General features: G+C 39.5%; 1 protein-coding gene across 7 annotated transcripts in view; it reads left to right on the top strand.

Moving 5' to 3' along the window:
- Positions 1 to 13,285, top strand: part of SLC10A7 (solute carrier family 10 member 7) — a 154,986-nt gene that overhangs the window by 129,208 nt on the left and 12,493 nt on the right. For 4 of the 7 annotated variants that reach the window (XM_055795023.1, XM_055795019.1, XM_055795018.1 and 1 more), the window contains 2 exons: positions 45 to 96; positions 1,578 to 1,651. In XM_055795023.1, coding sequence (XP_055650998.1) covers positions 45 to 96; positions 1,578 to 1,651 — 126 coding nt within the window. Of the gene's footprint in view, positions 1 to 44; positions 97 to 315; positions 1,354 to 1,577; positions 1,652 to 2,568; positions 2,711 to 13,285 lie in introns of those variants that run through there. The other 3 variants (XR_008745640.1, XM_055795021.1, XM_055795020.1) reach the window with 3 other exon arrangements.

Genomic DNA, 13,285 nt, shown 5'->3' with positions numbered 1-13,285 from the left:
TACTTCTGTGATCTAAGTCTAATTTTAACTTGTTTCTTTTTCAGTATTTTCTGTTCAGATGAGCTTCATGTTTCTGACTTTCCTCTTCTCTACAAGGTAATTGAATGTGCTGAGTCAGAACCTTTGAATATTTGTTTTGTGTGATATCTTTGATTTGGTTGCTACAGTTTATGCAAATGTGGAAGGGCAGATTTCTGAACAGGGATGACCTCATTTTGGCATTTCATATTCTCCTTACTGCATTTTCTCTGTTAGAGTTTCATAGGCTAAGAGAGCAGGACCTGAATTCTGTCCTTTCTTGTGTGTTAATTACAGAGTTGTTAAATCTCAATCAATCACTGCTATACCTCATCCACTGAAAAAAATGGATTTGCACAGATGTCACTGAAGGTATAATTTGCCCTGCAGACATGCTGATGACATATGAGAGAGAGAACTCAGTTTGACTTTTTACATCTCAAGATACATTTGCTGGGCTGGCAATTTACTCTGCTCTGTATATGTCAAATTTGTTACATTTATATGGTGATTCTTAAAAGACAGCTGTCCTGAACTAATGTTTGGTAGAGCTATTTTTTTTTTCTTTTAAAATATCAACCAGGAAGAACAGTTGTACATTCACTTCTCTAAAAAACAGTACTGTGATACTTAATGCATCACTTGAGCTGGTCAGAGTATTCACCACTGTCCTCTCACTTTAGCTTACTGGAGCAGGTTTTTTAGCGGTGCTCTGCTGAACGGAAGGTGCCACAATACACCAGACTCAGATATATGCTTTATATAAATTATAGAATATCTGTAAGGGAGAATCACAAAGAATGGTGCAATGTCTTAGAGCTACTTACGGGTTTTTTTAGTGCCACAGGAAAATTTCTCTGTGACAAGATCACCCCCTGACCTTAAAAGGCATTTTTAAATAACTTGAATTGCCAGTCTTAACCTGGGGGGAAGATACGTCCCAACACTAAAATCTAAAATGCCATAATAACCAACTCAGCATGGTAAATATCTAGAATCTCATAAAATGATTCCTAACTTGGACCAAAGGGTGATCCATTGGCCAGTTGTATACCTCTCTGTGTATGTCACTTTTCCACCCTTTCTGGCCTTACTCCCAGTGTGTAAACCCTTAGATGCAATTTTTCTCTGAAGTGAAAGATAACTACATATTCTAAGCAGTGCTTATAGTGCAGACTCAACACACTATCTAAACTGAGCGTTTTGTTAACATTACATACTAGGAAAAGAAATTGTAGGTAATTCTCTTTTTTTTTTACAGGGTTAAGCTGGTCACTGCTGTGATATAGCATGTTTGCAAAAATAACCTTGGCTGGAGTAAAGTTGTGTCCTGCATACCATGTGTTCTGAATTCCTCTCCTTCACACAGGAGCATATTCATTAGAGAGTTTGCTACAACTGAGAAACAATTCTGCTTTAAAAAAAAAAATCAAACACTACTGTTCATTTGTGGGTAGAATTATTTCTGTCACTAGACCTGATCAAAGTGATGTGAACATTCGATGATGTTTTAAGAAGGTGTTCGCTATCAAAGGTTATTAAAACTCTTTCTTTTCTAGGAATAACTCTAGTTTCACACCAGCAGACACAGTGGCTATCATTTTCTGTTCCACACACAAATCCCTCACCCTGGGTAAGTCAGGAGATAAGCTTTTGAGCAAAACAACAGTAACATTCATACCTTGCTGTCTTGAAAAAAAAATAATGTTGGTGGTGTCTGGCTTTTCTGCTTAAATGGTTTTGGTTTTAGTGTGACAAGTAATGCTACCAGTATGATACTCTTAGTAGGATAATATTCTTGCACAGATAAAATAAATGCTTATTATGGTGCAGACAAAATAGTCTTCTCACTCAGCTGAGATTGTAGTGGTTGATACAGTAAGACCACCTTGTTTATGAAAAGCTGGATTTTTCTTTCTGTTCTTATTCTGGTTTGTCACCTAATCCAATACTGATAAAATTTCAGGTTTGTTACTAAAGAGGTTGTAAGGAATTATCTGCCCAATCTCACAGTAAAATCTTAAAAGCTGGGATGTACAAGTGAAAGTCAAAGCATGTAGTATATTCAGAAACCACAAATAGACAAGATTGTCTTTTGCTTAACATGAGCAAAATGTATGTGTTTTAAGTCTGCCGATGTTTTGGGTAGTTTTGCTTATTAGAATTCATTTATCAAAACATCATTGAGATATTTGTCACTTACGACACTTTAGTGATGATAAGATGTTCTGATAGATATTCACAGAATATTGCTAAATCAGTTATGCTTACAGCCACTTGCTACTGCTTCATCCATTATATTCAGTTAGTGAAATGACTAGAATATATTCTTACTGTTTTTCAAAATATGAAAACATGTGTTTGATAAAGTATATGTGACTGAATATACGCCTTTTCAAGACTGTATCTGTCAAAGAGAAACACAGCTAGTGTCAATAACAAAGGTAAGAACTCAGCCTGAAACAGCAGAAGAACAAGTCGGGACTTAGGTGAGATGTTTTCCAAGTCAGTTTGATACAGCAAAACTCATCTCAGGGTTCTTTGCTTCAGCCAGGCCTGTGCAGCAGAACTGTTAGCAAGTGCCCTTGAAAGTCTGTGGGAAGTGAAGGAGTTCCTGGAAGACAAGAAAAAGGCAAACATAATGCCTCTTTTTCACAGTGGAAACGAGGAGGGGACAAGGAATTATAGATCAGTGAGTTTAACTTCATTTTGTAGAAAACTACTGAAACAAATAATTAAACTATTGTAACAGTGTAGGAAGAAACAAGGAAATGAGTAACAGCCTCGTAGATTTGTCAAATGCATATCATACCAAACTAACCCAATTTCCTTTCACACACAGTCTCATGGGTTGCAGAAAAGTAGCAAAAGTTGTCTGGCTTGAGCGTGGTATGGCTTTCGACATTTGCATGATATTTTGGGCTCCACAATTCAAAAATTATGTGGACCAACTGGAAAGAGATCAGAGGAGAGTGCCATGAATGATCACAGATCTCAAAAAAGTGACCACAGAGGAAGGTTGAAACAATTGGGATTGTTGAGAAAAGACAGTGGAAATACAGTTGTGATCTTCAAATGCATAAAAGGTTGATGCAAAGGAGGAAAAAAAGTAACTCTTTCACAGTGGACTTTGAGAAGGGAAGGACTTTGTTACAATTATGATGATTTCAGCTAACAATCAGGGAAACCTGTCTCATGTAAAACACTTCAGTTGTGGAATATGTTGCTTGTTGATGTCTTGACTCCCCTATCATTGTAGACAAGCCTTAGGCAGGAATCAGATAGCTAGAGTTGACTCTGCCTTGGAGCAGAACATAGGTTAAATGATGTTAGGTCTTTTCCCCCAAATGTTCTACAAAACTGAAGCTTCAACTAATAGATGAGCTTGTATTCGGGAGGACAGTTACACTTACATTTCTAGAGAGCAACCACACAAATTAGTCATAACACACTACCATACTTGCTATTTGGAGGTGTGTATAAACTTAGGACACACCTGTGAGACCACAAAAGAGAAGCTGGTTGTATTTAACAGTACAAATGTGTAAGTCTCCTCCCCGTGAAAACAGTTTTATATACGCTCTGTTGAGAACTTCTGCAGCTTGCCATGACACTAAGAAAATACGCACAGACTTTTTCAATATTTAAGTCCTAGAGGGACTTGCCATCACCCAGAAAAAAATGAGGATTCTTCCATTTCTTTTACGCACTCTACTAAGCATCCTTATGCAGCTTGTCTTGACCTGCATCCTGTGCACACAGCTGAGTCAGTTCACTTCTGCTAGTATGCTCTCCTTTTTATATTTTATTTTCTTCTTTAGAAGAACCTAGTTTGATGCTCCTAGCTTGTTGACTTTCTGGCTCACATTTTCTCAGTTCCAAGCTACTGCGCTCATTAGCATAGACTGATGAGTCGAGCTTTGTATTTTGCAGCTTTCTTTGCTGAAGCACACAAAAAGCCCCCAAAACTTTGGCCACCTTGACTACAAGGACTCCTACAGCTTCTCCCTAGCCATACATACTTCTACCCTGCTAATACAGGTGTCTCATGGGTAAGTGTGCAAGTTGAAATGGAACAGTAGGTGGTGGAACGGAGTATTGTGGGACTGTTTCTTGCCTCCAGACTGTTGTGTTTGTCAGCTTCAGGACAGACTGCCTTACCTTCATCCTTGTAGAGCTGGCATCTCATGGAAAGCAAGTTTACCTTCTAGGTGGCTAGTCAGAAGATGCAGTTCATTCTTAGGCTTTGCACTTTTGCACTACCTTTCCTTCCTGCTGAGGCCCTGCATTGAGATCGCTGGGCGGCTGGGACCTGTGCTTCCCATGCTGTATGCCATCTCTGGGGCTCAGCCTTGTCAGCATTTCTTTGAGGCTTCCAGGCTTGTCTTGTGTGGGACCAGCAGCAGCATGTCCTGAATCAAGCACCAGCCCTGATGGGGAAATGCTCTTTTTTGGCAGTCCCTGGGAGCCCATCTTTGGCAAACCTGAGGGTCCCACCACTCCTGTCTGCACCCCTACACCATGTGTGCACGACGTAGGTGTGCCTGCTGTGTATCAGATTCAAGCTGGCTAGTTTTGAGACCGCTGGTATTTTACCAGACGCAGATAAGATAGAGCTGTATAAACACACATTTCTAGGTAAACAGGGATGATTGGGTTTTATAAAGCTGTAGTGCGATGAGGCATGCCCCTGAGCTGGTGATGTAAACAGGAATGTTAACCAGAGCAGCGAGCATTTATTGCTTGGCTGAAGGTGGAAGCAGAGTAGATCTAATTTGTTTTTAAGGATCAGCCATTTCTGAATGACAGTTAAATCTTTACACAGCACGGTCTTGTCCACTTTGATCTCAGCAGAAATGAGAACAGACGCAGGCACTTTGGCCCTTACTCTTTTGTTGTTCTGTCACGTTTCTGCTTGTCCGGAGGTGTTTGCTATAAACGGTGCAGTGAGAAACCTTCTGTTCTCTTGTAGCAGAGAGAGTTTTTCCCTCTCCGTCATTACAATGCCTGAAAGAACAAACACAGCTCAGGGTCTGGTTTCACATCCGTTGTGGAGCTCTGCTTTGTTTGTCTTCAAGATTCCAGTGGTAGTGTATAAATGACCCCCCAACACTTGTTCTTTCGCTTTGAAACTGATTTCTCTCAGCTTGGCAGGTGAAACTCCAAATAGGTACGTCTGGCCCATTCCCTGGGGAGCTTAGAATGGCACCGACTAAAATGGGAGAAGAGCTGACAGCTTTAAAGCTTTAGAAGTGGTAATAGGAGAGGCATGAGAAGACTTTTGTAAGTCAGTTTCTCCCACACCATATTATGAAACCAACTAATTCCCATGCAGTGCATGCTCATGAGGCCAACTGCCACTTCCACTGTTGAATCCATGAATAAGCGCTTGCTCTGCATGGAGATGAGTGCTGTTTCCATATGCTGGGTTTTATTTTGTAGACAGAACAGTTGACACACTTTTTGTCTCAAAGATCAGAGTGCAGGGCATGTTTGTGTAGGGACAAATTACACAGGGTAAGTGCCTTTGCGTTTCTTAGTTAGGAACACAAGCTGGTATTTCTGCATAGAGTTGGGTGCTTTGGCAGTTTTTTGAATACAGTGCATCACATACACAGAAAAACTAATATTTATTTGTATTTCACTTAATGAGTGAAGCAGGATATAAACTTACAAGGAGAGAAGATAAATATAGTATTCACAATGCCCTCTGGCATATTCATCCACACTTTGTTCTCTTTCTCTCCTTTGCCCTACTCACATATATGCACGGTACATGTGGGCACATACATATGCGGACATTTGATGCATGGCTTTTATTAGTGCATTTGCCATTGATTGATTAGTACTTAGTATTAGTACTTCTTCTATTGATTGATTGCAGATGAAGTGACTATTTGACCTTTAATTATGAGCCCTGCTATTGAAAATGACATTGAGCTATGGCTTCACATAATCCATCTGGAAAGCCCGACATGATGCCATTCCCTGGAGTTCATTCAGTGAGAAGAGGCCTCAAGGAAGTGCAAAGCTATCAGTGTGGCTTATCTAAAAAAATACCACAGTTGTTGCTTGCACTTAAACAAAAGTTACAGCCAAGTACAGAACATTATTTTATTTTTTGCAGAGAGGGAATTGCTAGCTAGAAGTTACAACTCCAAAGGTAAAATGCAGAACTGTAAAAAACCATTTTAATTCTTTGTATTTACCATGTAAAATTATTTTATCAGCAAAAAATGGAGTGCACTACCTATTTTGGCTACCAGAAGTGCAAATGTTAGTACTGTAGGTATGATGAGCAGCAGATTGGTAAAAAAATAAGACGGGGTTATTTTTGTTGGTTTATAATAAAACCAGGGCATTGTTTTTGATGCAGAGTACATTTTTCCCCATTTAGATTTATCAGCGTAGCAGTTTGTTCACCATGGGATTCTTAAAGTAATGCAGTCAAAGTTTCTAGGCTACAAAATACTTTAAGGAAATAGAGCTAACTTTGCAAATAAAAGCCAAAGCACAAACTTTTCCTATTGTTTTAATTTCATTCAGATTTTTTTTTTAAATACTCAGCTTCTTACTGCACAGGTATGGAACTGATATTCTGTACTTGAACAATTCTTAAAAGCCTGCTGTAATGCACAAGCAGATTCACAGGCAACTCAAATTGTCTGTGCACGGATCATCTGGGCTATGGATTAGTCAGCCCGTGCTTTCCCCCGTGTTCCCCAGCTGCACAATGTGACAGAGTGCATCGTGCTCACATGTAGCTCCAGTCTGCTCACATCTTATCTATCGTTTGCTCATATTTTCTACAGATACCTCCTTACAACATTTTTCGGAGATAAACAATATATTCATACAGCATAAACCATGGCTGTTTAATATTAGCTGGATTTTTGTTTCATCCGTTCTTTTCCTGCACCCAAACTCTGTGAAATGCTGTACTAATAAAGCACAGACTCTTATTCTGTGGTGATAATCGCCTTTCTCCTTTACATAGAAAAAATGCCAAAATGTTCTAACTAGTGTTAAGATAAAAGGTAGATAGATCATTTTGATTTTAAAAAGGGGGCATCTCTTAATAATTGAATAGAAAGTAAGATGGTAAAATTGCGTGCATTTCCCTAAGTGAGTGTTCAGGCTATACTCTGGTATTTTTGAAATGTGGTGGTGGTTCTCAGTTCCTGGCAGAGAATTGTCCTTTAAGGCGATTGATTATTCATCAGGGTACTAACTGTGACTAGCTATAAGTGTGTAAATAATTCCTCTGACTTTTACATATAGATCTAGAAAATAATCCTGGTTAATTGCTCTCTGAAAGTTTTCAAGAGTAAGACCTTTGATACTCTCTTTTACTTTCGAAATTTTCCTATGAGTGTTGAACAGGAGACATTACTGCTGGTATCATGTCATACTTCTTGGTGTTACTATTGCTTGAATTTGCGTATTTTCTTACTTGTTACAGACTTTTACTCTCATTTCTTCCCTACGTGTCTGGTAGAGTGATATAAGTGAAAATGATCTAGTGACTGCTCTGCCTAGAGTTGGTGGGTGCTGACCCTTGGGGCAGAAGGGAGGCTGATGGGAGGAATATTCTTGAAAGAATGAGTGTCATGGAGGCCATGTCTGGGCCAATATGTACCCCTCACTACTGCCAGAGAGTTAGAAACTCTTTCGTGTTCCAGCTTCTGGGATCCCAAGGGGCTTCAGCAGCAAGGAATTGCCTGGGCTTTTTCCTCAGCTCTGGGATTCCCCTTCTCTTTGTCCTCTCTCCATCCCTGGAAAATAAGTACTGAGGGATTCATGTTACATGATATGACAGTAGGGAGAGCAGAAGCACCTGCACATACTGCACTTCTCTCATGTTTGCATCTTTTTTTCTTGTAGCCCAAGTTGAAGGCAGCTGGATTGCCTTTCCTAGCTCAGCAGTCTTCTAGAACCAACATTTAGTTCTTATCAAATGATATTATTGGTCAGGTTATTACCATGTAATTGGTATGTCTTCCTTCCCGATACACCCCAAAGAATGCCAGGAAATGCTGCTGTTTCCAGTACAGCTGCTATGTCAGAATACTAGCAAAACCAAATGGTATGGTATGAATGGCATGAATGTTTCCTGCTTTCATGGACAAATCCAGCCATGGTAAGATATCATTTTGCATGTGTAAGCATTTCTGTAACACTAAGGCCACCACCCACTTGAAGGGGCTATCTCCACAAGAAATCAAACTGACAGTTTTGTGTAGGCTGTTGTCACGGAGATAGTCTATGCCAGAGCATCTCTTTTATTTTCCCTTGCTACTCATATACGTGGCTGGGCAAACACCCCCTATTTGTCTCCTTCACACCAGAGCATCCCTAGGGGCTGTACTTTTGGGAAGGAAAGGTGGTGGCAGGCCATTCCGAAAGTAGGAAATGGTATAATCTGGTGAGTTATAGTGGCTTTTGGACACCAAGTACCTGATTCTCCTTTGGTTTTCTAATCACAGATTCGCAATATAGCATGTTCAATCTATTGCAATTTACTCAATCTTGACCTCTCTGTGATTCCAGAAGGGGGAATACTAGAGTAAATTAGGGAAACTCCTTTCCTGTTGGACCTGAAACGTATGTTTCTTTGATTAGGCTTAGAATGTGGCAAGAAATTCTGTACTGGCTCCCAAGGCTTCCTTTTCATCTGTATAGGTTTTTTATTAATATTTAGAAAGTTTGCCTCCAGCAGTACTAAAATGTGCATCAGAGGACAACAGTTGTTTACTGTGTTTGAACTGAAGAATCTCACCCAGGAGATCTCATTCGCTTGAAGTTTACATCTCTCAATCTTGACTTGCAGAAAGAGATCGATGAATAACAATTGTCATTTCAGAGTTGCACCTCTCCAATTATTTATTTGGTTGTGTGTCTTCCCAGATGTACACGTAATTGGATCAGACACTAAAAACCAGATTGCCAGTTTTTAATGACAGCAAGCTCATACCTCTTTATAATAATAATAAAAAAAATAAACACACATATTCATCTGTAAAATGATAATGACAGAAGAGCTCTCCCTCCCCACCAAAAACAGTTAAAGTTAATTTACCTACTTTAAGAAACTACATTATATTCAGCAGACAGCTGACAGGTTACCCTTGGGAAGATCCACGTTTGGACATGACTCAAGATTTTTTTTTTTTTACCTCAAGCTGGCAGAGGCTACAAGTGTCACCCATACTAAAGCTGGCAAGTATTGAAGATGATGTTGAGTCTCCCTGAGAGAGTTGCATCTACATTTGCAGCTCTCAGTGCACCTTCTGGCAGCCAGTCTGAGCTGCTGACTCCAGACGCTTCTAAAACAGTGGGTGCAAAGATGTGAAAAATCAACAGCAGCAGCAAAATTTAGAAATCTCCTATTACAGGATAGTTTTGGGAATCTGGAAGAGGGATCCTCCTCTAAAAGCTGCCATGACCACAGCAAGCACATAACCCTAGTCCACAGAATTTCAGAAATAGTATCCCTCAGTATTTCTAGGTAGTGAGCCGTTTTCTCAAAATGCCTTCCCGAATGACTGGAGCATTAAGGCTTTTCTGGCCTCGTATCTGCCTTTCTTGGGCACAGAAATCAAATGAAGAGAGAATTAAAGGAAAAATTAAGCTAGTATTCCTAACTTTTTTCTTTATGAAAAGAAGTGTTTTCTTGTTTTACCATTTATAATGAATTTGTGTATCAAATTTTTCTTTGCATCAAGGTTTCAGAAGGAATAAAACCTTTTAAAAAAATCTAATTAAAAGGTAGTATGAAACAGTTCGGAGCATAACCCTTTCCTGCTTGTGCTTGCAAATACAGTTAGAACAACTATAACACATGTTTGTAATGGCTTTTTTAATATGTGTAAATAAAATCCACATAATCAAAAGTTTAATGCTAAGAAATCTTAGCCTCAGCTTTGTGTGGAAAGGGCAGTAATGTTCAAGGAAATAATCAAATTAACCAAATCGCAGCTTTGTGTTTTTAGAACATTTGTCAATCTCTTTGTCCAGAATTCCTTTCATTAGTAGGTCTAATCTATTAAATATTCAAAAAGTGTTGGCTACAAGAATTATAAAGAAGGGAAGGAAGTGTTTGTATCTCATTGGTTTAAATGTCATAGCTTAGATATTGCCAGTGAATTATAAGGAAGAATTTATTCTGTGCCTTGAGTAAGTTACGTGTATGAAGAGTGAACTGATACCCAAGCAATTAAAAAAAAACCAGCACTGAAGTGTGAGGAAAAGTTTACAACATTGCTGTGCCCACGTTGTGGTGCCAAATTAAGGATAGGTCACCTTTAAAATATGACTTATGGTGGTTCAATTAATTCTTTAATTCCCTGTTAACTAATTGCTACTACCATATTGTCAGACAGGTGGAGGTGTTTTGGAGTCTAAAGCACTAGTCTTCAGTTGTTGGTGTTAAATGTTTCATTGTTAGCATCTGGTAAGATTGCCTGTGTTGTGTTCGTTAAACATCACTTCTAATCTGAATGCACACGTTGAAAACCCAGAAATAGACAAACTGTACTTTCTTTCTCTTCCCTCCCAGCTTTTACATTTTTATTTACTTAAAACTTACCAAGCAAAATATCAAAAAAAAGTATCAAGATGTGCTGTTTCTTAGTAACTGTATTTACATTGCACTTAAATTACTGCTCCTCTGAGCAGTATAGTGAGCCAGCTATCTGAAGAACAAGAATTAATGAAAGCATTCGAAGCATATTAGGTTTTCTTCTTTTTTAGTTCTTGTTATAGCAAAAGAAATACTTTATTTCTCATTCATTTCTCTTCTTCCTTCTCCTTCTTTACTTAACTATTAGACCATGCAATCTCTTCCAACGTGGTGTGGGTCTCAGTGAAATTCTTGCATCCTAGCATAACTGTATGGCCCATATGTGACCACACTGCTCTGATTCAGTACAGAGCCTTCCCAATAATTCTAGGCCACCAAAAGAGGTAAGTCATGTAATGGAATGCAAGGGCTTGTTGAATATTCGGGTAAATAATTGTTCTTTCCCAAGGAGAGGGACGAAGGTGAAAATGCTTTTTGAAGATGAGGGTCCACGCAGACCTCCAGACTGAGCTAGGATAGCTCTCCATCTTGCAGTTTTCCTCTGCAGCTCTTCCAAACTCCCTTCATGTCTCACCCATCCCTTATAAAACCTCCCTGTCAAATGTTTGGTTTTATCACTTTGTGAGCCTGGTTTTTGCTTTCCATTACATTATTGCTGACCTGAAATATGAAAACATACTGAAAGAATCGTCTTTTTTCCCTGAAAATATTTTAAGCCCAAGTCTTCATACAGCATGTATGTGGGCAAAAAGGCAGGGGAAATGTAGTCTCAACTGCTACAAACATTGTAGATCCTTCCCAGTCAGGGAGGGAGTGTCCTGTCACCTGGAGGCAGTTGTGGTTGTGCATCGTGATGGATGATCTCTTTATACCTTCAGGAAAATCAGACTTCCATGGTAACGCTAGGCTTTGACACCAAGGTGTGATTGAACCTTAAGTGCCACAAACCATTTTACTGCTGTAAACCATTGCCTAGCCACTGCGAGTGGACTCCTGACATTATTTACTTCTGGACAAGACAGTAGCAAAGGTGGTCTGTTACTTTGCTCAGCCTTGATTCCTTTGCAGAGTACAAAATTACTGTAAGGTTTAGAATAACTTGGTTAGGGCTAAGAGCAAAAGAAATCTCAGAGTTACAGCTGGAGTGGGCCTTGGAAAGGGCTACCAGTTTCTTCCCTGAGGAATTTTTCACCTGAGGAAGAGCTTGGCTGCCTGTTTAAGGCTCAGCTTCAGGTAACATTTGCCTTCCAATGTGGTGTGATTTCATATTATGTTGGAAGGTACTTTCTTCAGCTGAAATGGGAATACTCAGAGGCGAGCAAGTATTTGTATTGTTGTGGGTTGTCAGCTATTATTTAGCTATTCCCATACCTGAAACAAACTGGTCCGGAGGGAAAAGCATTTAACCTGAGTTCAGTGCATACTTCGGAGAGGGCATGGATATAGGGAAAAGAATCCTTAGGCACTTGATTTCTCAAAAGCATCTTCTCCTGTCGTGATCTCTAACAGAGTCTGGACAAGGGCAAGAAATGCCTTCTATACCTGGCTAGCTTTCCCTGAGGATAGGCAGAGTATGTAAGCTTCTGTCTCCTCAAAACTAACTGTGGCAATACGACTTGCCTGGGAAGAAGAGGGAAGATTAGCAGCATCTTGCCATTCTGGTAGCTATCTGCATGAACAACTTTTTTCTAATCCTCTAAATTGGATTTTGCCTAGATCTCGCCACCCTTTCCCACTATGCGGTCAGTGTGCTGTATGCGATACTATTGTGAAACTTGACAGTAAAATTTCAGGTGCTCAGTTGGCACTGTCTTTGCAGGAATGAGCTCAGACACCTTCCGCTCTGGCAGCTTAGGAGGGGTTTAATGCCGTATATGCCCCTCTTTACAGGTCTTTTCTCAGCTGAAAAGAAGAAATAGCTATTTGACCTACTAATGTTCCCTTCACATCAACCCCTGAGAGGATCCTTCAGAGAGAGAGTAGCATGGAGAGTGTCAGAGAAGCTACCGTCATACATTTCATTCATTTTGTATATTACACTTGAAGATTATGGCAACGGAGAGTTCTGAAATGCATAGATGAGTAGAAGGGAGAACTGAAAATCCAGAGGTTAAGGCTTTTCTTCAGAGTGTTTCCTCTGCCTCTTTACGAGGGTTGTTTGGCATTCTGATGCCTGAACACCTGGTCCTTGCATAGCCCCAGTGATGACCTCTTTGTTTTGCCCCAAACCTCTTTTTCTAAGAAATGCTGCAGCGTTTTGTGATTTGGAATGTGTTTCAGTAATGTAAGCAATAAAGTTTTAGGATAAATTGTTTGTTGTGAAGACATTCAAGGGGAAAAACCTATACAGTGGAGTATGTAAGCAGAGCATCTAGCAATAATTCTGCTTTGGGTGTGAGAGATAATGGCCTACGTTTTGGTGGTAATAAAAATGTTCTATTAAGTTCTCTGAACCCATTGCAATGTGATAGAAAACAGCAAATGATGAAACAGTGCTTTAAGGGGAGCTTATACATTCAGCAAGCATAAAATAAACATATTAAAACAGAAAAAAACCACCCTGATTTCCAGTACTTCTGTTTTATCACTTCCATCATGGGTATAGGATAAAAGAAAACTCTTACTTGCTTGTTAGAAGAAGAAAGCTCCTACTTGAAGTTCTTACTTGGCAGATGTCAGTTGAAA

This window comes from Falco peregrinus, chromosome 2 (genome assembly GCF_023634155.1).
Source record: "Falco peregrinus isolate bFalPer1 chromosome 2, bFalPer1.pri, whole genome shotgun sequence".
Classification (NCBI taxonomy): domain Eukaryota; kingdom Metazoa; phylum Chordata; class Aves; order Falconiformes; family Falconidae; genus Falco; species Falco peregrinus.
The sequence above is the reverse complement of the archived record's forward strand: the minus strand, read 5'-3'. Positions and strand labels throughout refer to the sequence as shown.